This window comes from Ceratotherium simum, chromosome 1 (genome assembly GCF_057802395.1).
Source record: "Ceratotherium simum simum isolate JZ-2026a chromosome 1, ASM5780239v1, whole genome shotgun sequence".
NCBI classification, from domain to species: Eukaryota; Metazoa; Chordata; class Mammalia; order Perissodactyla; family Rhinocerotidae; genus Ceratotherium; species Ceratotherium simum.
Window position 1 is genome coordinate 30,233,148 of NC_141900.1, and position 24,952 is coordinate 30,258,099.

Below are 24,952 nucleotides of genomic sequence, written 5' to 3' on the forward strand. Positions count from 1 at the left end.
ATTTTTACTCTTTCATCAATATATTAACTATTTGCAATTGATTTTTTTAAATAAAAATTCATAAGATCTATCTCTAAGCATTAAGTCTCTTTCTGTGAGCTGAATTGAAGAAAACTTTAGCATCTTTTAATGCTTTAACACTTTTTAATTTGTATAAAATATAACCAATTTTGCAGATAGCTCTGGAAGAGCAGTTTACTTCATCTTTAAAGAGAAATTCTATCATGAATTAGTCCACAGAGCTGACCATATAACATCACGAAATTGTGATGCCAGAAAAGCAAGTACAGTGGTATATGCTTGATGAAATTCTATAATGATGATAATAAGCTAGGTGCTCTACTACTCAGAATCTGAACCTTATCTGTATTATCTACCAAAACACATTCTCTTTTATTCAAAGAGGGATACTTTAGCCCAATATGCATTTGCTATAAGACAGTTAATGAGATGCTAAAGGAGCAGCGTCTCAGACACCTTATTCTCATAAATCAACTGCACCATCTGAAATGCATTCCATCCAGAGTAGCCAAAGGCTGTGCTCCACGTGTGATCTAAGATCTGTAGCTCAAATTTGATCAAATAAAAAATGACGGCTGCTCAGCCTGGCCCAAACATGCACTTTTTCATCATATATTCAGATGTCTCAATTCTGCAGATGGGCCCACTTAGCATTTTAGGCATAAACCAAAGAGTAAGGCTTAAGGGACCTAAGTGAATCCAAATCTAAGCACACAAAATTACCAGCAAATGGCATGAGTGCACATACATCCAATAGTTAGGCTTTCTTTTCACAAAACTTCTTTTGAACTTCTTTGTGTTTTACCAGCAATGATTAAGTCAAGCATGCTGGCACCATTATGAATTAACCTCATCTAACCTTCAAAATGTGTGGATTCCATTTGAAACCTGTAATCTATCCACTATCTCTGCCAATTCAACAGGTTATATCCACGATTTTCACAGTTAATAAGTTCCTAATGCACAGAAAGATCACCAGTGCTGATCATGGAAGAGAAAGACACGCATCTCATAGTTAACAGATACTGTTTTTCTGAGCAAAGGGAGTTCATGAACAAAGTAAGGAGGATGCAAGTTGATTGATAGGTGATGGGACAAGGGCTCAGGAGAATCTCAATTAGACTGGCTCAACCAAAGAATTGGTCAATTTAGTAAAAGATAAATTAGTGCAATCAACTGGAAAAATGAAACAGCTGTTTGTATGAAATCCTTTTTCAAATCGGTAAAAACAGTGACCCTTTGACACAAAGTCATCACTATATCAATTTGACTGGAAATAAATTTATTGTTGCTTCCAATGTTGTTTGTTTCATTACTGAGTTTTAAATTTCCTATTTTTAACAATATCATTTACAGTTTCATCAAAAAGAATAAAATACCTAGGAATAAATTTAACCAAGGAGGTGAAAGACCTGTATATTGTAAACTATAAGACACTAACGAAAGAAATTGAAGAAGACACAAATAAATTGAAAGATATTCCATGCTCATGGATTGAAAAAATTAGTATTGTTAAAATACCATACTACTCAAAGCAATCGAACAGATTCAATGCAATCTCTATTATAATTCCATTGGCATTTTTCACAGAAATAGAACAAACAATCCTAAAATTTTTATGGAACCACAAAAGACCCCAAATAGACAAAGCAATCTTGAGAAAGAACAAAGCTGGAGGCATCATGCTCCCTGATTTCAAACCATATTACAAAGCTACAGTAATTAAAACAGTGCGATATTGGCATAAAAATAGACACATAAATCATCGAAACAGAATAGAGAGCTGAGAAATAAACTCATGCATATATGGTCAATTAATTTACAACAAAGGAAGCAAGAACATACAATGGGGAAATGACATTCTCTTCAATAAATAGCGTTGGGAAAACTGGACAGCCATATGTAAAGGAACGAAACCGGACCACTATCTTACACCATACACAAAAATTAACTCAAAATGGATTCAAGTTTTGAATGTAAGACCTGAAACTATAAAACTCCTAGAAGAAAACTTTGGTGAGAAGCCCCCTTGATGAATTTTTGAATCTGATGCAAAAAGCACAAGCAACAAAAGCAAAAATACACAAGTGGGACTACCTGAAACTAGAAAGCTCTGCACAGCAGAGGAAATCACCAACAAAAGGAAACGGCAACCTACTGAATGGGAGAAAATATTTGCAAATCATGTATCTGATAAAGAGTTAATATTGAAAATATATAAACAACTCAATAGCAAAAAAAAATCCAGTTAAAAAATAAGCAGAGGAAATGAATAGATATTTTTCCAAAGAAGACATATAGATGGCCAAGAGGTATATGAAAAGATGCTCAACATCAGTAATCATTAGGCGAATGCAAATCAAAACCACAATGAGATATCATCTCACACCTGTTAGAATGGCTATTATCAAAAAGACAAGAAATAACAAGTGTTGGTGACGATGTAGATAAAAAGGAACCCTTGTGCACTGCTGGTGGGAATGTAAATTGGCGCAGTCACTATGGAAAACGTTATGGAGATTACTCAAAAAATTAAAAATGGAACTATCATATGATCTAACAATTCCATTTCTGGATACTTATCTGAAGAAAACAAAAACATGAACTTGATGTATGCACCCCAAATGTTCATTTCAGGATTACTTGCGATACCCAATATATGGAAACAACCTAAGTGTCCATTGATGGATTAATGGATGAAGAAAATGTGGCATACATATATATGAAATATATATCAAGGAACATTATTCAGCCATAAAAAAGGGAAATCTTGCCATTTGCAACAACACAGATGGACCTTGAGGGCATTATGCCAAGTAAAATAAGTCAGACAGAGAAAGACAAATACTATATGATCTCACTTATAAGTGGAAGCTAAAGCAAGCTTATAGATACAGAGAACAGATTGGCAGTTGCCAGAGCCAGGGGGTGGGAGGTAGGCAAAATGGGTGAAGGAGGTCAAAAGGTACAAACTTCACTTAGAAAATAAATGTGTTGGGGATGCAATGTACAGCATGGTGACTATAGTTAATAACACTCTATTGCATATTTGAAAGTTACTAGGACAGTAAATCTTGAAAGTTCTCATCACATGAAAAAAAATATTTTTGTAACTACATGTGGTGATGGATGTTAACTAGACTTATTGTGGTGAACATTTCACAATGTATACAAATATTGAATCATTATGTTGTGCACCTGAAACTAATATAATGTTATGTCTGTTATACCTCGATAAAAAAAATTTCCATTTTTAATTTTAAAATATATGTATGTATGTACATATGCATGTAAATATACATATATACATACATACATATATATTATATATAATATTATATTACTATCAATTATTAAAAGTACAAAAGTTGTATACCATAACGTTTCAAAGTAGCAGAATATCTCATTAAGTGTAAAATAATTTTGAAGATAATATTTTAATCTTCCTGATTACAATCAAAAATTTTTTTCATAGTGAAATATCTGGATTAGCTCTTTATCGTAAATATATGACATATCACTGAAGTCGTATATTAGTCACTGCAGTAAGATTAGATGTTTTTAATGTTGTTAATTATGTTCATGCAGCATCACAGCACATAACCATTAAGTATTGAACAAAGAAAGAAAGGAATGAAAAAACAAAACATATATTTGTCAATTATTCAAGCCTTGATTACCAAATAAAGGAAAACACATAGTTATGGTGGATTATAAGCAAGTCACCTCCTTTCCTCTTTACTACAAACTGTTGTTCAAATCTGACCCCTTCTCTCCCTTAAGGCTGCAAATAATCTAGTTTGTAAATACCCTTATAATCTCTACTTTAATTCCCACGATTAATTCTCTGTCTTCTATTCCAATCAATTATCTATACAGGTGTCAATTACTTTTATTTTAAAAAACAACTTTTCTTAGAAATATGAAATAGCTCCTTATCACCTACAGGGTAAACATAAATTCCATAGAATAACATAGGCACCATCACAAACTTAGCCCAACCCTTGTGAGGTCTTTCTGATTTTAATTATCATTACTTCATCTACTTTGTAAAATCTGACTTTCTGCTTACGGCACAGCTCAAATGCTATCTATCTGACCACCCTGCCCTTTACTCATGCTTTACGCAAACATTCCTACCTGCCTACCACACCAGCATTGCTTTAGGTGCTGGAGATGTACTGCTGACCAGGACAGGTAAATTCACCACCCTTAAGAAACTTACATTCTAGTGACAGAGACAAAGTAATCAAGTGAATGAACAATTTAGTATCTGGCAATTATGCGCTACAAATAAAAATAAAGCAGATTAGGGAATAAAGGGTAGAAAGGGAGAAAGGTATTTCAGAGCGGATGGTCAGGAGAGGTGTCTCTAAGAAATTAACATTCTAGGTACAGAATTAAATGAGGTGCAGATGGAGCTATGTGGACGTCTGAAGAGAGGAGTTCCTCATGTAGAGAGGAAACAAACGCAAACCCAGCTGAGGCAGGAAGAAGACTGGTGCTTTTGAAAAAGAGAAAGCTGGTGTGCAAGCCATGTAACAGCGATGTGAGAGAGGGTCAGGAGATCAAGTAGAATCTGTAGGCCATGGTAAAGGCTGCAGATGTTTTACTAATTGTTCTAAGAAGTTAGCACAAGATTTTGAGTGAGGGAATGATCTAACTGAAGGTTTTCTTTTGGTGAAGGAGATTGGCCCTGAGCTAATATCCATTGCCAATCTTCCTCTTTTTGCTGAGGAAGACCAGCCCTGAGCCAACATCTGTGCCAGTCTTCCTCCATTTTTCATGTGGGTTGCCGCCACAGCATGGCTTGATGAGTGGTGCAGGTCTGCGACTGGGATCTGAACCCACAAACCGGGGCCACTGAAGTGAAGCATGCTGAACACAACCCCTACGCCACTGGGCCAGCCCCAGACTGAAGTTTTCAAAAAGGTTACTCTGGTTAGTAAGTGGGGTAAAAACTGAAGTGGGGCAAGCCTGGAAGCAGGGAGATGAGTTAAGTGGCTGCTGAAGAGGTGTGGTGGCTTCAGTTAGGTTGGCATCTATGGAGGCGATGAGAAGTAGTAGTAGTTGTGGCCATAGAGCCAAAAGGACTTAGTGAGAGAGTCCTAGCTGCTTTTTTACCTAAGCAGTTGGGTGAATGGTGGTACTATTTACTAATGTGGAGAAGTCTGCAGAACAAATAAATTTTGGAGAAGATAACAAGAATTCTTTCTCAGATATAATTTGAGATGCTTATTAGGCATTTAAGAGGGGTTCTTGAGTAGGCCTACAAGCCATGCAAATTTGGCACACAGGGAGAGTTCAGAACTGGACTATGAATTTAGGAGTCAAATTGCCTCTGATAGTACTGAAATTGATGGTATTAGGGAGTGAATAGGCAGAGATTGGATATTTAGATGGTAGGATGAAAAGCAAAGTTAAGAACATTCAGAAGGAGCAGCCTGTAAGGTAAGGGGAAAACCGGAAGGATGTGGTGCTACGAGCATAGGTACGCTGGAACACCATCCGTTTGAAAACAGAAAGCCCTGATTTGTAGTGCCTGCTGATTTTCCTGGTGTAAAAACTCCCACTATGGCTAATTAAAGCTACCAATGGTTTAAAACCAGCTCACAAAATTCCTAAATAATAAGCAATCAGCTTTCATAGGACCATTAGAACTGGCCCCAGCACATCACTACATGGAAGTCAAGAGAAGAGAGCGTTTCAAGCAGGAGCGAGGTAGAGATTAAGTAAAAATGAGAACTGAAAGTTGGCCATTGGATTTAGCAAGGAGGAAATTGCTGATGATCTCGACAAAAAATGGATTGGGTAGAGTGATGATGATGACTACAAAAGACTGTGTGCAATGGGTTATAGTGAGAATGGGATATGGTGAAGTGGAGACAATCATTGTGAGGGCCTTGGGCAGTAACTGTGTTTTATATCACCTTCTTTATCACATTTATCATTATCTTACAGAGCACATATTTTACTGGTTTTTATGTTTATTGCCTGTTCCCTCCCCTAACACACACTTGAATGTAAGTCCATGAATGCACATATTCCTTTCTTTTTTGTTTGTTGGTGTGTCTTCAATACACAACAGTTTCTGATAAATCTCATATGCACATGTGAAAAACTGTATACAGAGCACACAGTAATGACTGCTAAATAAAACACTGGACATGACAGTGAGTCACCTACACATTAGAACAAGAAGTCAAACATACGATTCTGGACCAGAGCTTATTTTTCAGAAGAATGAAATTATGAATTATAAATAATTGTTTTGTTTTTAAATTAAGAAAACTGCTAGACCAGACTATGAAATTTGGGTTGTTTATTCAGTGTTTGGGTGGTTCCTAACACTGTAATGAAGGGAAGGCAGTTCTTTTCTTCCTCCAGTTGTGTGTGTGCGTGTGTGTGTATGTGCACATGCACGTGCATGTGCTCATATACTTTCTATCTGAAGGTAGAGCTTGATGGTGGAAAGTAACTGAAGCTCTGGAATATATACTTTCACAGATTTTTTTCTCTGTTATCAGATGCATTCAACAGATGCCCTCTCTACTCTTCACTCTGCCCTGCTCATATTCAGACTTTCAAGATGTTCCACTCTACGAAATTCTCTCTGAACAATAAGGCTTCTGGTGATCTTTTTGCTCAACTCCCATATCACTAATCGTGCCTTATGACATCTCCCCAAAGAATCATAAGCTCTCTAAGGAGTTTCTTTGTCTCCAAGTATACCCAGGACAATTATATGCACATGGAAGTCACTTAATAAATATTTACTGATTGAATGAAAACATGAATTAAAAAGTGGATACAAATAATGCACAGGCTACCTAAAACTTCTTTCTAATAAGTGCCTACACTTCCACCAGACTTTTCTGGGAGGGTCTCTTTGAGTTTACTCTAAATGTCCATATGTTTTGGACTATATCCTGTTTTATATCTAACAGCAGTTTTCAAACTTTACAAGGATGGATAAGGCAGTAAAAAAGAAAAAAAAGGAGAGGAATTTTAAAAGACATCTGAAACAAATAGTGATATAACAAAGGATTATTCACTTAGGCATGTAGACAGAGGGTTGATTTATAAAATCTCCTATTGCTTTTCCAGAACATAAGCATTATACAAAATGAGATCTTCCTATATAATAGATGTTTTAAGTCATATAACAAAAAGACACACAAAAACTAAGCTTAAAATTTGAAATGAGAGAAAAGCATATTAAACCTATACTTACTATCTTCTATGTCCCAGCACTGGGTGATTGGGTCTCCATACTTTACATCTTGGCGTCTAGCTCGCCTATGGAACAGGAATTAAATTGTTTAGAACTTCAAGCATGATAACTGGACTATCCAAAGTCTACATCTAACACAATAACAGTGGCAGTAGGAGAACTATGCTTATCTTACTGCTCAACTTCAATGCAGGTCAATACTCCAATCACTCTAACATTAATTCAAACACTACTAGTAGCAGAATTAGTATCAGGAACTAGTCAAATCTTGTTTTGGCCATAAGATGATCTGAATTTTATTTAACTACCACAGTTTTCTTTTTCTCTGACTTTGACAAATTATTCAACAGAACAGGTTGAATATAAAGATAATTCAGGTTTTATATCCCTCAAACAGGGGTAACTATCCCTACCCTCTTTTTTCAGTCAGTCATTAGGAAAGTAATAAGATATAAAAGAGCTTTAGTTAGTGGGTAGCAAGTACACACAAATACAAAACCCCTTTCACATGAATACTCATTATTATACAAATCTGATTAAGCAACAAGATACATACTGTCACTTGAAATAGAAGTAAAAATTTGATATGGTGTGAATGACTAGAAGTGATTCCTATCTGCTGAAACGTAGCCCACATTCCTTTTCCGATAGTAGTGATAATGATAATGACAATAAATAATGGTTTTCTGCATTGTGGTCACATATTTTCCTTAAGAGAAAATAGTAACTGTTGTATAAAAAAAAAGAAAAATCTGCTACATCTAAGTTAAACAAGTCATATTTACAGTATATTTTCATTTGCTTTGGCTATTTTATGTTGCCACTTCAGCAATCATAGAAGTCACGGTAAACCCTCTGCGATATCTAGGCTGTTCCTCAAGGGCAATGCTGACCAGATGACAATCCTGTACAAGATTCATCTATCACACACATTTTTTGGCTCACATGGACATTATGTTAGGTAAGGGAAAACATCACAGTGGCATGTCTGCAAGATCAGAGACACAGTTTTGGGAAATACAAGATGAAAAAATTTTGATGGCATAAGGCACATAAGGTGAAGAATGTTTTTAAATCTTGGCCTCTTAAGGAACAGGGTCAACTCATCAAACTGAAGGTTCATTACCAACTAACGAGCACTTTTGTTTTTTAGCTTCTAGAAAAGAAAAATATTCCCCAAAGACTCACTATGATAAATATATTCTTAGCCAAAAACTATAACAAAATATCGCTGCTTTTTACTTTCAACTTGTAATACTGGTATCTCCTCACTCACATTCAATTAAGAGATTTCAGGGAATATAAAATGTCTCCTAATTTTAACAACAGTATCTACTGTTGTACTATACATTCAATCTGCAATTCTGAGAATTTGCAATTTGACAAATCAGTAACTTTCAAAAAGAAAAAAGTGTATATGTACTAGTGGGACTAACATATGCTTACTTTTTACCTTATTTTGTTAATAAAGACCTAAAGATTAAAAGAATACCACATACAATTTGCTGACATTTTATGTAGAGAAAAATATACCTTGAAGAATACTTTAGGAAAAAAGTGTAAACTATAATCCACATTTAAAACAATTATATCATAATATATTTAGCCAGGATCAGTCATATTGATGGGCATTCAGGTTGTTTCCAGTAATTTTACCCTTGAAGACAGTACTGAAATGAACATCCTCGAACGTATAGTTTTGTGGTACTTCTGCCCACGTGTGTATAGAATAAATTCCTAGCTGGGTACTGTTGGCTCAAAATAGCATTATCTTTAAGAGCACATAAAGCAATGAACTACAAACAGCAGAGAAATAGTTTGATGGTTAAGTATATCTGAGTGGCAAAAATTGACCAAGTTAAACTTATGACAGTAAAGGAAAATTGTCCCGAGTCACTGGGATGTGCTGTGGGTTCTGTATAAGCCACACTTTTACAAACACATATACTTATACATTTGCAACACAGTAAGTATGACTATATACATATTTAGAAAGAAGAAGGGAAGAAGGGAGGAATGTAGAAAGGGCAAAGAAGTAAAGAAAAAAAAACTTTTAATAGTATTTAACATAGATAAAGGAAAAGAATATAAACAATTTATCAGAATTTTTAAAAGTTCCACATTTCAGAATTTCAGAACATTCTACTTTATCTTCCTTCAACATATAGTTTTATGCAAAACTATAAAACAATATTTGAATTTTAATATTCCTACCACAGACCATGTTTTCTATATATTTTCTCTTTAAACTATTAGACAAAGTATTTGTGTGATATATTCATTGTGTAGAATAGAAGGCTTCATATTCACTCTATGGGCCTCTTACCTTTTTGAAGTGGGTGCATAGCGAGAGCATGCGTTTCCATCCCAGGCACAGTAGGGGTCTCTGGCAAGACAACAGTCGGCACAGGCTTTCCCATAAGTGGCACATCTGTGCAAGGAGAGCTGAACCAATCCATCTCGGGAACCAATGTACAATTGTTGCTGCAAATCAGGCAAAACAAATGAATTAGAAGCATCTTTCAGACGAGTCTTAAGGACTTCCCTTTCTTGAATACCACATCACAGATCTAAATCTGTCTCCTCGGGTGTCCTACCCATTATAAACACTTGTACAGACACGTAACAAAGAGTAAGATAAGTCAATCACTTCTGCCCTGGCAGGATGGTGGTTTGAAGATGTTGATACTGAAATGGACAGCATTCTATAGAGCTAGAATAACCTTGGCAGTAATTTAAGAAGGTCAAAAACCAGCAGCTAGACTGAGGAATTAAGATGTCAAATTCTTTCTCAATAGTTGAAAATACACTTTGGTAGATTATATCAAGCACAGATGCTAGAAGCCACACTGATGGTCTTCCCCTGCCGTGGCTTCTTACATGAGAGATGACTGAAAACAGATTTATAAGACTTTCCTGTGGTTTTAACTAAGCACTTCATTTGCTAATGAAGTACTTACTGACTCCTGAAAATGGGCTATAAGTGGGAGAGAAAGTATTTGGTATCACTGTGAAGAAAGTATTAAGGAGACTTGAGGGATGCCATATCACAAATGAAAGGCTGCAGGATATTGAAAAACTTAGCAAATAAAATTACATTTTGAAAATAAGTCCTGAAAATAATGTACTGCTCCCTATATGTATTCATTTGAATGTATGTGGTGAGGGGTGGGGTAGGGAGAGAGATGATACAAGTGAATAAACCATAGTCTGTGCCTTCAAGGAACTCATGGTCAACTCTAGAGGACTATGCCACACTTCAAGTGGGGGAAAAAAGTCTAAGAAATAGATACTGGCATAAATAACATACAGGTACTCAACTTACAGAAATACGTTTTATACCTCTACCACCCAATAAAATGTCAGTTAAGACTTCCTGGTTACTAAATGCAATATACATTGTATTTGTTTTACTTAAATTATCCATAGTACTTGACACTAAGGACTACATCCTCCTTGAAACTTTCTTCACTTTCTCCTGTTCTCTCTCTTTATTTCTGCCTAAGACTTCTGTCTCCTTTGATGATTCTTTTCTTTGCATTAAATGTTGGGTTTCCCTCTTTTCTATTCTCATTTCCTTACCCCTCTTACTGTACAAAGACTCAGATGTAACAACATAAATGTGGACATACTGATTCCCCTAAAGGTACTCCTGTGACCCTACCTTGGCGAAAGGCACCATCTCAGTCACCCAAGACACAAAGGTGGGAGTTGTCTTTGAACTTCTTTCTCTCTCATTTAGTCTGTCACCATCACCATATCTTTTCCATTCTCTCAGATAGAACTCTCTAGTCTATTTCCTCCTCTTCCTCTCCACTGGCATGCCTTTGTATCAGTCCTTATCATTTCTTTCCTGGATTACTTGTAAGTCTCCTAATACTTCCGCTGGCTTCAGCCTTGTTTTCCAGCAACCCCTACCTCTACTCCAGGACTCAATCCATCTTCCACACCACCACACCAGACTGATCTTTCTAAAAGGAAAATCTTATCACGACACGCTCCTGCTTAAAATCTTTAAAGGCTTTCACTGTCCTTAGATAAAATTGTTATACTTCTTAGGAGAACATATAAGGATGTGCCTAACCTTGTTCTGTCTTACTTCCCCAGATTCCTTTCTAGCCTTCTTGCCCCTTGAGCACACATCTGCCCTTTGCTCTAATGGTACACAGGCTTATTAGAATAAGCTATGGTCTCTCACTCTTCACATCTTTTCATTCATCATACTCTTGACACCCTTCTACTTGGCAAAGGCTTCCCCCTCCAATCCCCCTTTTTCCTTATCTGGTTAACTGTAACATCATTCATAGCTCATGTTACATCTCTCTTCTTTTAGCTATCTTCCCCTACTGCTCCCAGCTCCCTTTTAGGCCAGTTCCTCTCCTCTGTCTCCCTAGTATGTGCTTCCATTATTGCTCTGCATTGTTACCATGCTCTTTTGTCTCCCAACAACACCATAAGCTTCTGGAGGTTAAAGGCTATGTCATTCATTAATTTCTGTCCCCTCCAAGTAGTAGGCCTTCAAGAACTAAATGTTGAATGAATGAATAAATTAATGGAAAAGACCTGAAGAAGAAACCTATTTAGATCTTTTCCCTAATAACCCTATACCATACTAGTCCTAGTAGATTAAGACAACATTAGCAACACCTTAATGTTGAACATATTATCATATGACTTTCTTAAATCTTGGGGGTATAAACAGAAATGTTAATGCAAGTCTGAACCTCTTGAATCAACTGGAATTTGGAGTATCACATCTGATAACTGTGAAATCATGTTAAATATTATTATTGTTGTTATTATTATTACCTACCATTTACTTCACACTTATAATATACCAGCTCTCTGTCTATAATTTTGCATGAAGCATCCTATTTATTAAGAGGTAGATATTATTTTTCTAACTTTACTGCTGAGGAAATTGATTCCAGGAGTCAGATATTAAGTGGAAGGTTGGAGGTTGACTGTTGGGCTCTTTGCCACCACAGTCCACAGTCTACCTCCTAGACTCCCTGATTAAACACCATTTTTAATGATTAGGGCTGATATTCTACATGAATTTCTTATGGTTTTGACAGAAAGACATTCTCATGAGACTAGAAACATGAGCTCAATTTTCAAGAGGCAAAGGAAGGGGAGAATACATTATTCAATTAATGAACTTTGGTTCAGTTTCTCCAAAGGCAAGGCTGAAACAACGGCCTCTAATCAGTTATAAAAGAAACAAATAATCTAAAGCTTTTTACATTATTTATAATTTAACTTTCAATTTCAATGGATTACCCCTAAAATGAACTTTGATTCAAGCAACCTCTTGCTTTTGTGGTTAACTTTCATACAAAATTAGAAAGTACCTGCTTCAGAGACAGCTCCATGTTCAAGATGATTGATGAGTGCTGAAAACAGAAGTTAAATGTTAATAAAGATAATCATTAACAGTCTTTTATAGTAGCCAATATAGTGTTTCATCTTATACCAAAGATCATTGATGTAAACTTCAAGGCCCTGTTATCCAGGGGAGAAAAGGATCTTAGTGTTTGCTATTTCTTTCCAATGGGCAGTGATTCTACCTTAATAGAAATTATCAAAATAGTTGTTTTAAAGTATCTTATTAAAGAAAAATGTATGAGGAAACACTCTGCATTGAAAATCGCTCCCAGGAACCCACAAGGTTTCTCCTGCTTCTAAATCTGCTTATCTTAACAGTTTCCATATAATTCAAACTAGTGTTGACAAGAATATCTCCATAATTATTTATCACCTCTTTCTGCTCTTACTTAGATCAGTAGTTCAAAAACTCATCCAAGTAGCAGAGTTCTGAAAGTTAGAGTGCTCCTTGACCGTATTCTTTATGGAACACTGCAAGATGCTGATGCATATGATACGTACTCGGACCAGTTTTACTTGTAGAAAATATGGCTCTATGCATGTCATATAAAATCAGAAACATGAACACAAAAGCTACCAAACTAAAAAGGATGGAATGTTTAAATTTTTTTCATCTGTTATCTATCTGTCTATCTATCTATCTATCTATCTATTTACTATTCATTCATTTCTCACCAGCCAATATTGCTAATTGACAACCAGTAGCAGATGTCAAAAATTTAAGAAAATATATGAAGGAAAAATTTTAAAGCAAGAAAGTTCTATCTAATAACTTTTTTGATATGAATTAAGAAAATAGGTTCATTATTCAATCTTAACAGTGGAATCCAAACAATTCCTCTTGACCACTAGCAACCACTGAGTGAGATTTGTTCTAATGTGCCTATCTGTCTTTGGGGGTTTTATTTTTGGTTCTGGGTTCACACTTATATTTGACATCAGCTTCTCCCTTAGGAATCACCCAAGATTTTGTTTTTGGTAGATGCCAGATAGCAGGTCTTGTTCTTGTTAACTCCTTGACCACTATTATCATCACAATGTAAACAGGATCCTGTGGAACCAGCATGTTAATTAACTTGCGCCCCTCACAGTGGAAAGGTCTTCTCTCTTTTAAGGCAATAGGTGTTTATGTGGAAACAGTCCATTCTAATAAACTGTCTCAACAAAAATGTTATAAAGGCATAGCATATTTTTTAAAAGCTCTTCAAAGAAATACAATTTTATTTCTAATGTTATTTTCAAGAAATAATTTTAAATTGAATTTCACTGAGGACCCACAAAGAATGCCACAATTCAAATTTATTGTTAAAAGTCAAAGACATTCCCCAAATCTGGAAAACTATTATTTTAGATCTACAACTCTTTTGGTGAGTGAGGGGAGTCTAGCACACATTAAGACTTACTATCATGCAAACTTTAAAAAAAATTCCTTACAGAAAAGCAAGGACACGTGATTTAGACACTCTTCCAGTTTTCTCAAATTCAATTGCAGAAAAATTGAAAAGTAAAATTTATAAAGTAGACAAGCATCTGGATAGTAAAACAGACCCCAGACTTTCATCTACTGTGGCAATTTGTCTGACCACATGCTCAGAGAATGCAGTAACGAGGGGCAATCCTGGGAGCTCGGAACTCAGGGATATTCTACGGGGGAAGGTGAGTTCCATCCTTAGCTGCTTTTGAAACTTTTCTCCTTTGATTAAGGAAAAGAAAAATAAAGGAGCTAATTGCAAAGACTTCTCCAGGAAAAGTGATGATGTATTAAAACCAACACGTCCCGTATCAAGGACCACTCAGCTTTGCCATCTCCTCTCCCGGAACTCTAGACCAAGTCTTACCTTGAACACCTGCAACTCCTCCAGTACCACCTCTTCCAGGTTCCACTTCTCCTTCGAAATGCTGACAACTTTTAGGACTGTTCCAACGTCTGAAAAAAAGACATTACCCATGATCCTGCTGTTTCCACTTCCATGGTTAGTTGTAAGTATATTCCTAACAACCTTCACATGGCTCCCCTCATTTTTCTGGAAATGCCTTTCAAGAAATCAGATTTAATAAAGCATGCAAGAAGGGAAGTTTAATGTATATGATTCTCCCCTTCTGAAACATTATAACTTTTAGCTCATAAAACACATATTTATAAAGAAAATATTAAAAGACATATACTTGGAGTATATTCCTAAGAAAAGGAATATATATGCCTCATTTAAATATTAGTTGAAAGGATAACAAAAGTGGAATGACACTTTTGGAACTTAATTAAAAAGGTTAAAATATATTAGAATAAAAAAAATTCTCTCAATGTAAGAAATATTTATTCAGTACTTATCAACTCACCACAAAAGGTAAGATATACGTATTTTTAATAATGTTAACCAATGAAAGAGAAATCACTGAAGTTGTCTACATGAGAGAAATTGTAGCTCATTCATCAAATATATTTTACTTAGGGAAACATTATTAATGGGCTAGAAACTGAAATTTTATTCAAAATTATTGTAGTTCAATTTAAAAGACTATAACAAGACTTTAATAATATAAACTAAAAATTGATGTTTAGAAAAGATGCCTTAAATACAAGATCTTATATTGTAGTTCTACAAGGTGGCATGCTATTATAGAAAGACAATCAAAAGAAAATTTTAGAAAAAGAAAAAAAATCCCATTTGGAAATTAACTTATACAAAATAGATGCTTTTAAATTTCTGAACACTGGTGTTGGAGTATATTAACATGTGTGGTAATGATCCTGTTTGCACAAAATAGTCGGGATTATTTAACTCGGTTTTTAAATTACTCTAGGATTTTTGAAAAATATTAAAGATATATTTTGCAAATGTCATAACAAAATCTATCCATCTCTTAGTATTCTTATAATTTTCTCTGTGAAAGTTAGGCAGTACCACCTAGTGGCTGAATCGCATTGATGACACTGAAATGTTGAAGATCTAGGAATGAGCTTTGGGTGGGCAGTGCAAATTAAGTGGTGAACTCATTAGAATTAGTGACAAACTAATTATTTCAAATTTTGATGCTTCAGTAGTAATCTCTGTAGTCTTGAAAGCATCACTTATTTTCCTGGGCCTTGGTATCGCCATCTACAACATAATCAGGTTTGACAACTGGTGTTCTTGAAAGCCCTCTATGTCTGTCACACACACGCTTCCCAATAAACCTAACTTTTTAAAAACTAATGTATTTTTAAAAATAAAATTATTCTAAAATTGTTTTGTAGTCCTGAAAACCTATTTCAATAAAAAAGTCCATTTCTTGAAAACCCATTAATTTCTATTTCTTTATGCAAGGCTTGATACATTTAATTACATAACATTACCTAGGACGCAGTGCTTTTGTTTTAATGGTACATGTTATCTTTCACGCCATTAGAATTCACGTGACATTATTAGATAATATTTTATTTCTATTTTTTGAGACGCACCAAATAAGCAATTTTTCTTTTTGTAGAAATAATATTTTTTAATCATTTTTTAATTACTGAATTGGCAGACAAAATAAGAAACAAATAAAACAGGCTCTAAGAATGAAAGTGACACCTAATCCACAAAATTCAAGGACAGGAAAAATAATCTCTAAGAAGTTTCTTCTTAAAGATCTTTACACAGCAATGATTAACATTTTTGAAAAGCCATCTTAAGTCAACTAAGTCAGCGATTCTCAAAATTGGGCGAAGGGATCCTTTGAGGTAGGGCTTATCAAATATCTCTGTAGAAAGAGGGAAACGTGAAGTTTCCCTCCCTAAAGAAACATTGCTTTGCCCTACTTGTTTAATTTTAGTCCTTAATCATTCAACAAATATGTACTGAGCACCTAATCTATAGCAGGCACATTGCAGTCATAATATACAAATATACTTTGAAATCTCAAATAACACTCACGAAGGCTAGAAGATATTTATGATTGTCAATTAAAAGCACGTTATGAAGTTTTAAGACATACTGACTAGGTATTATCTAATAATTATTCATTTTAATTTTGACCAATAAATTTTTTTGAAGGTTTTGTTTTCTTTGTCTAATGATGAAAAATTCCTTTTAAAGAAAACCCAACCTGGTTCTAGCATACCTGTTCCAAGAAACATTACATCATACTGGCCATCTTCTGCAACCACGTGGTCCACCACGATCTGCGTCAGCCTGTAATCCACATTGATTCGCTTGAATGTTGGTCCTCCCGCAACCGGATACACTGGCTTATACATCACAGGGTGCCGCTTTATGAAACTGATGACGTCATCTGGAAAATCTCGGGTGGATTTAATCAGTGGGTCATAAGTTTTACTTGGACACTGAAAAGAAATGGGGAGGGGAATAAAGACATTGTTCAGGCACCTGAGAAATTTACATTTACTTCTAATAGAAAGTTTTTAAGGTTTATCACTGATAATATTAAAGCAATGGTCAACAGGATCAACATGGAATCACATGTTCTTGTAAATAAATGCAGTTTACCTCAAATATATTTAAATCCAGTTTTCTCTCTCAAAACTATTCTAAATTATTACAATGGGATATTATTCAGCCATAAGAAAGGAAACTTTGCCATTTGTGACAATAGGGATGGACCTTGAGGGCACTATGCTATTCTGAAATAAGTCAGACAAAGACAAATACTGTATGATCTCACTTACATGTGAATCTGCAAAACAAACAAACAACAAACAAAAACTAAGCTTACAGATACAGAGAACAGACTGGTAGTTGCCAGAGGTGGGGGTGGGGGTGGAGGAGTGGGTGAAATGGGTAAAGGGGGTGAAAAGGTACAAACTTTTTATATAGTTACTACTACTGTATTGCATATTTGAAAGTTGCTAAGAAAGTAGATCTTAAAAGCTCTCATCACAAGAAAAAAGATTTTGTAACTATGTATGGTGATGGATGTTAACTAGACTTGTGATGATCATTTCACAATATATACAAATATCGAATCATTATGTTGTACACCTGAAACTAACATAATGTTATATGTCAATTGTACCTCAATATGAAAATTAATTCTGCACATATTTTAAGTCTTTTGTCAATACCCACTTGGGCTCTTGTTTTCAAAATACTCTTTCCAGCTGCATTGGCACAAATGAAATTTATAATTTCAATCTCAAGACAATGTTTTTTCTTCCAAAAAGGCTGATCTCAGAAAACTGAACATAAAACTCCCATGTTAGATATTTCCATTGTCTTTTGAACTGTTCTCTTCTTAAATTAACCTCAGATTTTAAGGCAACTGTCTTTCCTTGTCAGCATGTGGAATGGCTAATGGTGATCAAAGAGAAACTTGTGAAACAAATTATCCTTGCTTATTAAAGCTTCTCAATGTTTCTTCAAAAAATTCTAAATTACATCTATCTGTATTTTCTAAAGTTTTTAAAGTGAGCTCCTTTCTTACAAAGATTATTGTTTCTTATGAAGATACATGAAATTTAAGTTGAAATAATAATCAAGAAAGTGATATATAAAGATGGGAATATATAAGAAACCATTATTTTCAATTTCCTTTAATTAAAGATTTCAGTTTTAAATTAAAACCAGGGTTATTAAAAATAAAATGGAACAAATCAACTTATAAAAATTACTGTAACAGAGCTTTAATAGTTGGACACCATAATTACCTGTTATTTTGTAACTGATGTGAAAATTATACTGTGAATAATTCAAAAGCTCTTCCCTTGAAGGATCTGTGGAGAAACCCTCAACGAATTTTTCACTTCTCTCTAAAATTGCCTGTGTGCTTTTTAGCGTTCACTAGTTCAATAGTTAGCATACCCTGCCCCCTGGTGGTAAAAGGAAAAAGTTCAAACTAGTACAAATTAAATGAATTTGATGTGACTTTACCCAAAGAACATGAATAAAGAGGGACTTACTTTATAATCTGAATTTTTTTCCAGCAAATATCTCCCCTACCACATACTAAATCTATTTTATGATTTTAATATACTGTAATTTTGGAAGTTACCTCAGAACAATTCTACTATCACATTTGAATTTTTTTTTTTTTTTTTTTTTGTGAGGAGATCAGCCCTGTGCTAACATCCGCCAATCCTCCTCTTTTTTTGCTGAGGAAGACGGCCCTGGGCTAACATCTGTGCCCATCTTCCTCCACTTTATATGGGACGCCGCCACAGCATGGCTTGCCAAGCAGTGCGTCGGTGCGCGCCCAGGATCCAAACCAGCGAACCCCGGGCCGCCGCAGCGGAGCGTGCGCACTTAACCGCTTGCGCCACCGGGCCGGCCCCCTCACATTTGAATTTTTAATAAGCTAATACCTACTTTTGGAATGGAAAACTTTGGTTTTATGATACAGGCATAGAGAAGAAAATGAGTGACATTAAGGAAAGTTTGTAAAAAAAGTACTGCTTTTGTCCTATGTTAGTTTTTAGACAAGTTGGAAACATAATCTCCGCTGAAGTGAGTCATTTTTACCAGGCACTAGTTTGATTCTTGTCAAGGTTTCACAATTACTTCTCAGTCAAAGCATTCAAGAGGGTCAATTCTTAGGGAACTAAAGATACTGGAACTAAAGATACTTGGGTTAGTCATAATATATGACCCTGACCTCAAATTTTATAGCAATAAAATCATAATGGCTCACTAAATTAGAAGAAATATCAAAGAAGTTGCACTAAAAAAAATCTGCTAATGATTTTCGATAAAAAATTTGAGACTAACTTGGTCTTCCACAAAACCTCACATGTCTGGTCTTAAGAAATTGATCTTTTCTTGATATCTATTTACGTGTCCCAGGTCTGCACCAAAGAGGTTAGAAATGTCCTAGAATATTAGCCATTTGGTAATACTTAGCATATTCTTAACTGAATGTTAGTCTGAAGATCTTAAGTCTATGTCTTCAGCCATTGTTTCTAGTACTTAGCCTTCAGCCAAGTGGAATCTGTCAACTCGATAATGGAAGGAACCCTATATTAAATAGATTAAGCTGAGACTCAAAATGGATATGGAGCTCAAATGATACAAAGCTCTTGCCCAATTACAGGCTGCATGTTTGAGGCTCAGTCAAAGCCATTCACAGAGAGCTTATAGCTTATAATGCCTGCGGCACAATCTGGTTGGTCTATCATTTGAAATCAAAGCAAAAGCAAGATTTTGCCTGCATTACATTTTTGAAACAGCCTTCCAACTTAAGAAAAAAATCTCTTTTGACTTTGCAGCTGTAGTTTCGCAGTAGCCAAAATTTCAAAAGTAATATCATGAGACTCAAGGCACAGTTTTTGATATCAATTTTTGAAATAATAAGAAATTTTAATGTGAGAAAGTATAGATGAATGAAGAAGTGAACATTTTGCAAAGAAACAACTACGACAATTTTCCTCATTGCTCACCTCTGACAAAAAAGTTTAAGTGCAATAAAATCTAAGAAAAAAGGAAGAGAAGGAAAACCTGGTTTCTATTGACTATTATAAAATGATCTTTGAGAATGTATTTTTTCTTATGGCAGCTTTTCCTTGTGGCATGCTGCCAGTGTTTGGATAAGATCTCTATCCTCCGGGTGGCTGTGTGTGATTTCTCAGGTCTGTGTCTCCTCTATGCTTTCACAAATGAAAGTGATTTGGTAGTTACTCTCTGAGGTTTAAGATAGCACAGTTTGAACCAAATATTATTTCTGTACCTTAGAAACCAGTGGAATTTTTTCCTTTGATATCATATTGCTGTGTAGCACATAGATCTAAAAATAACTTGAGATGCCAAGCAACGCATGCAGGTAAAAGTCGGAAAGAAAAATTCCATAAAGGAAAAAAAGAAAGTGTGGGAAAATGTTACATCTAAAACAAATGAACATATTCAATTATTTTCCTTCAAAAGACCCTAGAAAATTTTCCTATTGCAGCTATACATCCCAGGTATTAAAAATCTAGTGAATTTTTCTCCACATGTACATACTTTTAATTTCTACCTGTTAACACAGTCCCTCTGACTACATCATAGAGGACTATTTATTTCTACCTCCAGCTTCTAATATTTGCCTGACTTCCACATTTTAGCTCCAATGACTCTAGGAAATAAATCAGGAACTTATCTGCATCTCCATCTACTATTTTGAAAAACTCTAAGACAGTTCAAAATTTAAGAAGAAACAAAGAAAGAAAGCGATTACCAAAACTTTAAAATGTCAGAATCTTGCTGGAAACAATACCAGCACAAGGGCAGAAGAGAAAAGAGACCTGCCTCGGCAGACCCTGAGATGAAAGGGTAAACCTGACAGCAGCAAGCCCTGGTCGGGCGCCTATCTCCGCGGCCGGCGGCCACAGCTGGCTAGGTGTGATTGTGTTATGCTTGGCAGATCTGCATGTTTGTACAGGGCCTTTGGTAGTGCAGTGGGAAGCAATGGATAAGAGGAGAAAAATGGTTTTTATCCAATGAGAGAACTTTGCCCCTTGGCAAGGCACCAGACAGCTGTTAAAAGTTTTCTCCCCCTGCTGTTTGAGGCTACTTTCTACAGGTTGCAGTTTCCTTTTAAAACAAATCAGAGGAATGACTAATGTGAGCGAAGACAGGGCACAAGGAAAGACTGAATCAGGCTTTCATTTTAGCAAGCTGGAAAAAATAAACTAAATATGTAAAGGAAGCCTGTTTGTTATTTATAAAGTAAAAAATGCAAATTTAATAGGTGCCATCCTATCCCCCTTCTTATTCATCTAAGAGTCAGTTTATAACAGATATGGACACAGCAGGACCCTATATTCAATATCAGAGAGAGCAAGGCCACAGGCACATATATAGAAGTCAGTGTCTCTCTCTCTTTTTTAAGATTCCCTTTCTCTTAGAGGAATTTCTATATCAGAAAAAGGAAAACACTATTGAACATAGTAAGTAGCCTGGGATTTGGAGAATCTCATTTTATTTATTTATTTATTTTTTTCCCCAAAGCCCCAGTAGATAGTTGTACGTCATAGTTGCACATCCTTCTAGTTGCTGTATGTGGGACGCGGCCTCAGCGTGGCCGGAGAAGCGGTGCGTCGGTGCGCGCCCAGGATCCGAACCCGGGCCGCCAGCAGCGGAGCGCGTGCACTTAACCGGTAAGCCATGGGGCCAGCCCGAGAACCTTATTTTAAAAGTGAATGTTAGCCCTATGGAAAAGAAAGCTGAAAGCCAGTTGAAAAGATTAATTTATGTTAGGAATCAATTGCCTCTCACTCTTTCAGAGAAACACAGCCTATATACAGTTAAAGGAAAATGATCGTGATATTTTGTCACACGCCTTCTTCAGTGTAATAAGATTTAGGAACTTGGAGTCAGGACACCCAGATTCTAGTCCTGCCTCTGCTTCTCCCTTCTAGAATCAAAAACCTAAAAGAAATAGAATTAAATGTATCCTCAGTAATTTAAAGATGGTAACAAAGTAACAGTTTATTATCCAATAAGTGGAAGGCCACGCAGTGACCAATGTTGGGAAGAAAATAAAACTGTGAATTTAACATGATAGAGAGGCATCTATGAACTAGTGACGCATAAAAGCAGAGAGTTTTCTACAGATTTTAAATTAATTAGGAAGCTTTACTTAAAACACAATAAAACAAAACAACAACAACAAAATGTTAGCCATTCCTCAGGTGCATAAATGGGATGATAGTGTGAGGCACTGTGAGGGAATTCTTCCACGATTTTTCAGTCCCACTTGGCAAGATTATCACAGTCTAACACTATACAAATCAAAAGGAAGTTTAGAATACTACTTCTGAATTTCATATTTTTCTTTTTGCATACTTATTTTTGAAGTCAACCTTAAAACATCTGTTTTCTACAATATAATCAAGAAAATTCTTAATGGGGCCAGCCTAGGTTACAACCCAGATCTAATTTAGGAGATTAATGAAGACATACAATTCTAAGAATCATCTGCTCTATGAAAAACATGTTGCAGGAGTATGTCATTGCTCAAGCCAAATATTTTAGGTAGATCAGGAAGAGAAAACAGGGTGCCCAAAGAGTGTTGGAAGTTGTGGATTCCAAGGGGAAAGTTGGAATTTCTCAGTAATCATTCTAGTTCTAGGTGAAGTACCATTACATATATCCAGTCTACTATATAGATGGAGTTACTGACATTACATAGTATTATCTATGATACAATCTCTCCAGGATTTGCTTTTTTGAAGCAAAATCCTAAGTCAATCTCAGTGAAGGCAGTGATGCTTTGATATATTAGAGTAAAAAGGGCCTTTTTAGGCCAGGTGGATATGCCAGGACCCAGGGCTCATCCATGGTAGCATAGCTGGTAAGATGAAGTTTCCAGTGGACCTGGAATAAAAAGAACTTTGTGATTTTTCAGTGTCTTTTATAGAGTTAGAAAGTGTTATAATTTGGTGGGAAATAAATAAAGACTGTTAGACGTATCCACAGCCCCATCCAGAGTTTGGGAGATTTTCTCTCATAACAGAGAAGATGGACAATAAGGGCCCTCTTGCAAAGGCGGGAAATGGTATACCTTTCCCTTTGATTTATTCTAGAGGAAAACTATGTGAGGAGCTATCCGTGGTGGGACTTCTGGTTTAGATGAAGATTTGAAATGTTACAGAAAGGGAGAGATTTCACTATTACACACTTGGTGGTAGCTGAAAAATCACTTCACATTGTTTTTGTACTGGATCAGTTACATTAATTAGCTAATCGATTAATAAGGATATGATGACTTCAGAAAAAAGATTTAAAATTTTTCTAAAGATCTGAACTCCTAAAATAGAATTGGAGAGGGGAGATGTTTATTCAGGGATTATTTGAGATTTAACAATTCTTAGCCAACTTTTTACAGGACATTTTAATATTTTTCTTCTTTTTTTCTCACTAAAAAGACAAGGGCATATTATCCATGCTCAGAAATAAACCATGGAGGGGCAATAAACAGGAAGGAGGTTAGCTTAGAGGTTTTGACATTTCACGTGACTTAAGAGCAAACAAAATAAAACCACCACCACCACCGACATAAAGAATTAGAAAGTTAAGAGCTGAAAATGAGCATTTATTCAATGTGTCCAGTGTCAGTGTAAGAGGTAGAGCTGGGGCAAGAAGTCAAGTCTTTAGTATTCAGTCAAGGATGCTTTTTACCATGTCATGGTGTTCCTTGAAACATGGCTTTGTTTCAAATGTTTGCACCAAGAAATTCACAGGAATCCTGACAATCACCATTCGCATCACCTCTTTTTAGTATCTATATACAAAGAAAGAACATGTTTTGCTGGTGTTTAAGCTATTAATGGGAGTTACAACGTGTTTATCATTCACCAGTGTACTCATAGTAAAATCAAGTTATGAGATTAAAAGAGAGTACCTATAACTACCTCTTTTTGCTCCCTAACAAAAAAACTGGAGCCTTAGTTGGGAAATTCATGTGTAAGTTTTGGTCTTTAAAGCTATTTAATAGTAAAAGCAGTAACTATTTGGAGGAAAAATGAATTTAAAAATGAATTGTTATATTTATAAAATTAGAGGTTTAGAAATTATCAAAAACTGCAGCAAAATGATTCAAGAGTAGTGAAACATTTCTTAAATATGTGAAGTTCAAAAACAAGTACTTTCCACATTTTGGTTATTGTGAATAGTGCCACAATGTACATGGGAGTGCTAATCTCTCTTCAAGATCCTGATTTCAATTCTTTTGAATAAATACCCAGAAGTGGGATTGGTGGACCTTATGGTAGTTCTATTTTTCATTTTTTGAAGAATCTTCACACTGTATGTGGCATCATCGACTGATGAATGGATAAAAAAATATGGTATACACATATAGTGGAATATTATTCAGTCTCAAAAAGGAAGGAAATCCTGCAATATGTGACAACACAGAGGATCCTGGAGGACATTATGCTAAGTGAAATAAGTCAGTCACAGAAGGACAAAAACTGCATAATTCCACTTACATATATAAAGTAGTAAAACTCATAGAAAAAAAGAATAGAACTGTGGTTGCCAGGGGCTAGGGGAAGTGGAAAATGGGAAGTCACTCATCAATGAGTATCAAATTTCAGTTACACAAGATGAATAACTTCTAGAGATCTGCTGTACAACATTATAGTCTATAGATAACAATACTGCATTGTACACTTAAAAATCTGTTAAGAGGGCAGATCTCATTTCAAGTGTTCTTGCCACAATAGATTTTTTTTAAAAGTACTTTCATCTCACCTTTTTGATAACAGAATGATTTAAAAACTGAAACTCACTTTCAAGTAAACATTTATCAATAGTTTACATCTATGCATAAATCATAAAAATTCTTTATAAAAAAAGAATAAAACTACAGAGTAAATATTTTATAATAAATCACATATCAGAAAGGAAATCTTCT

The 24,952-nt window shown here is 35.3% G+C and overlaps 1 protein-coding gene across 1 annotated transcript in view; it reads right to left on the reverse strand.

Annotated features, from left to right (window-relative positions):
* SEMA3D (semaphorin 3D) overlaps positions 1 to 24,952 on the reverse strand; it is a 196,367-nt gene that overhangs the window by 11,889 nt on the left and 159,526 nt on the right. Inside the window, exons 12-16 of the mRNA XM_004431298.3 lie at positions 16,727 to 16,949; positions 14,482 to 14,570; positions 12,610 to 12,651; positions 9,582 to 9,739; positions 7,256 to 7,320 (exon numbers count right to left, since the gene is read on the reverse strand). Coding sequence (XP_004431355.1) covers positions 7,256 to 7,320; positions 9,582 to 9,739; positions 12,610 to 12,651; positions 14,482 to 14,570; positions 16,727 to 16,949 — 577 coding nt within the window. The remainder of the gene's footprint in view (positions 1 to 7,255; positions 7,321 to 9,581; positions 9,740 to 12,609; positions 12,652 to 14,481; positions 14,571 to 16,726; positions 16,950 to 24,952) is intronic.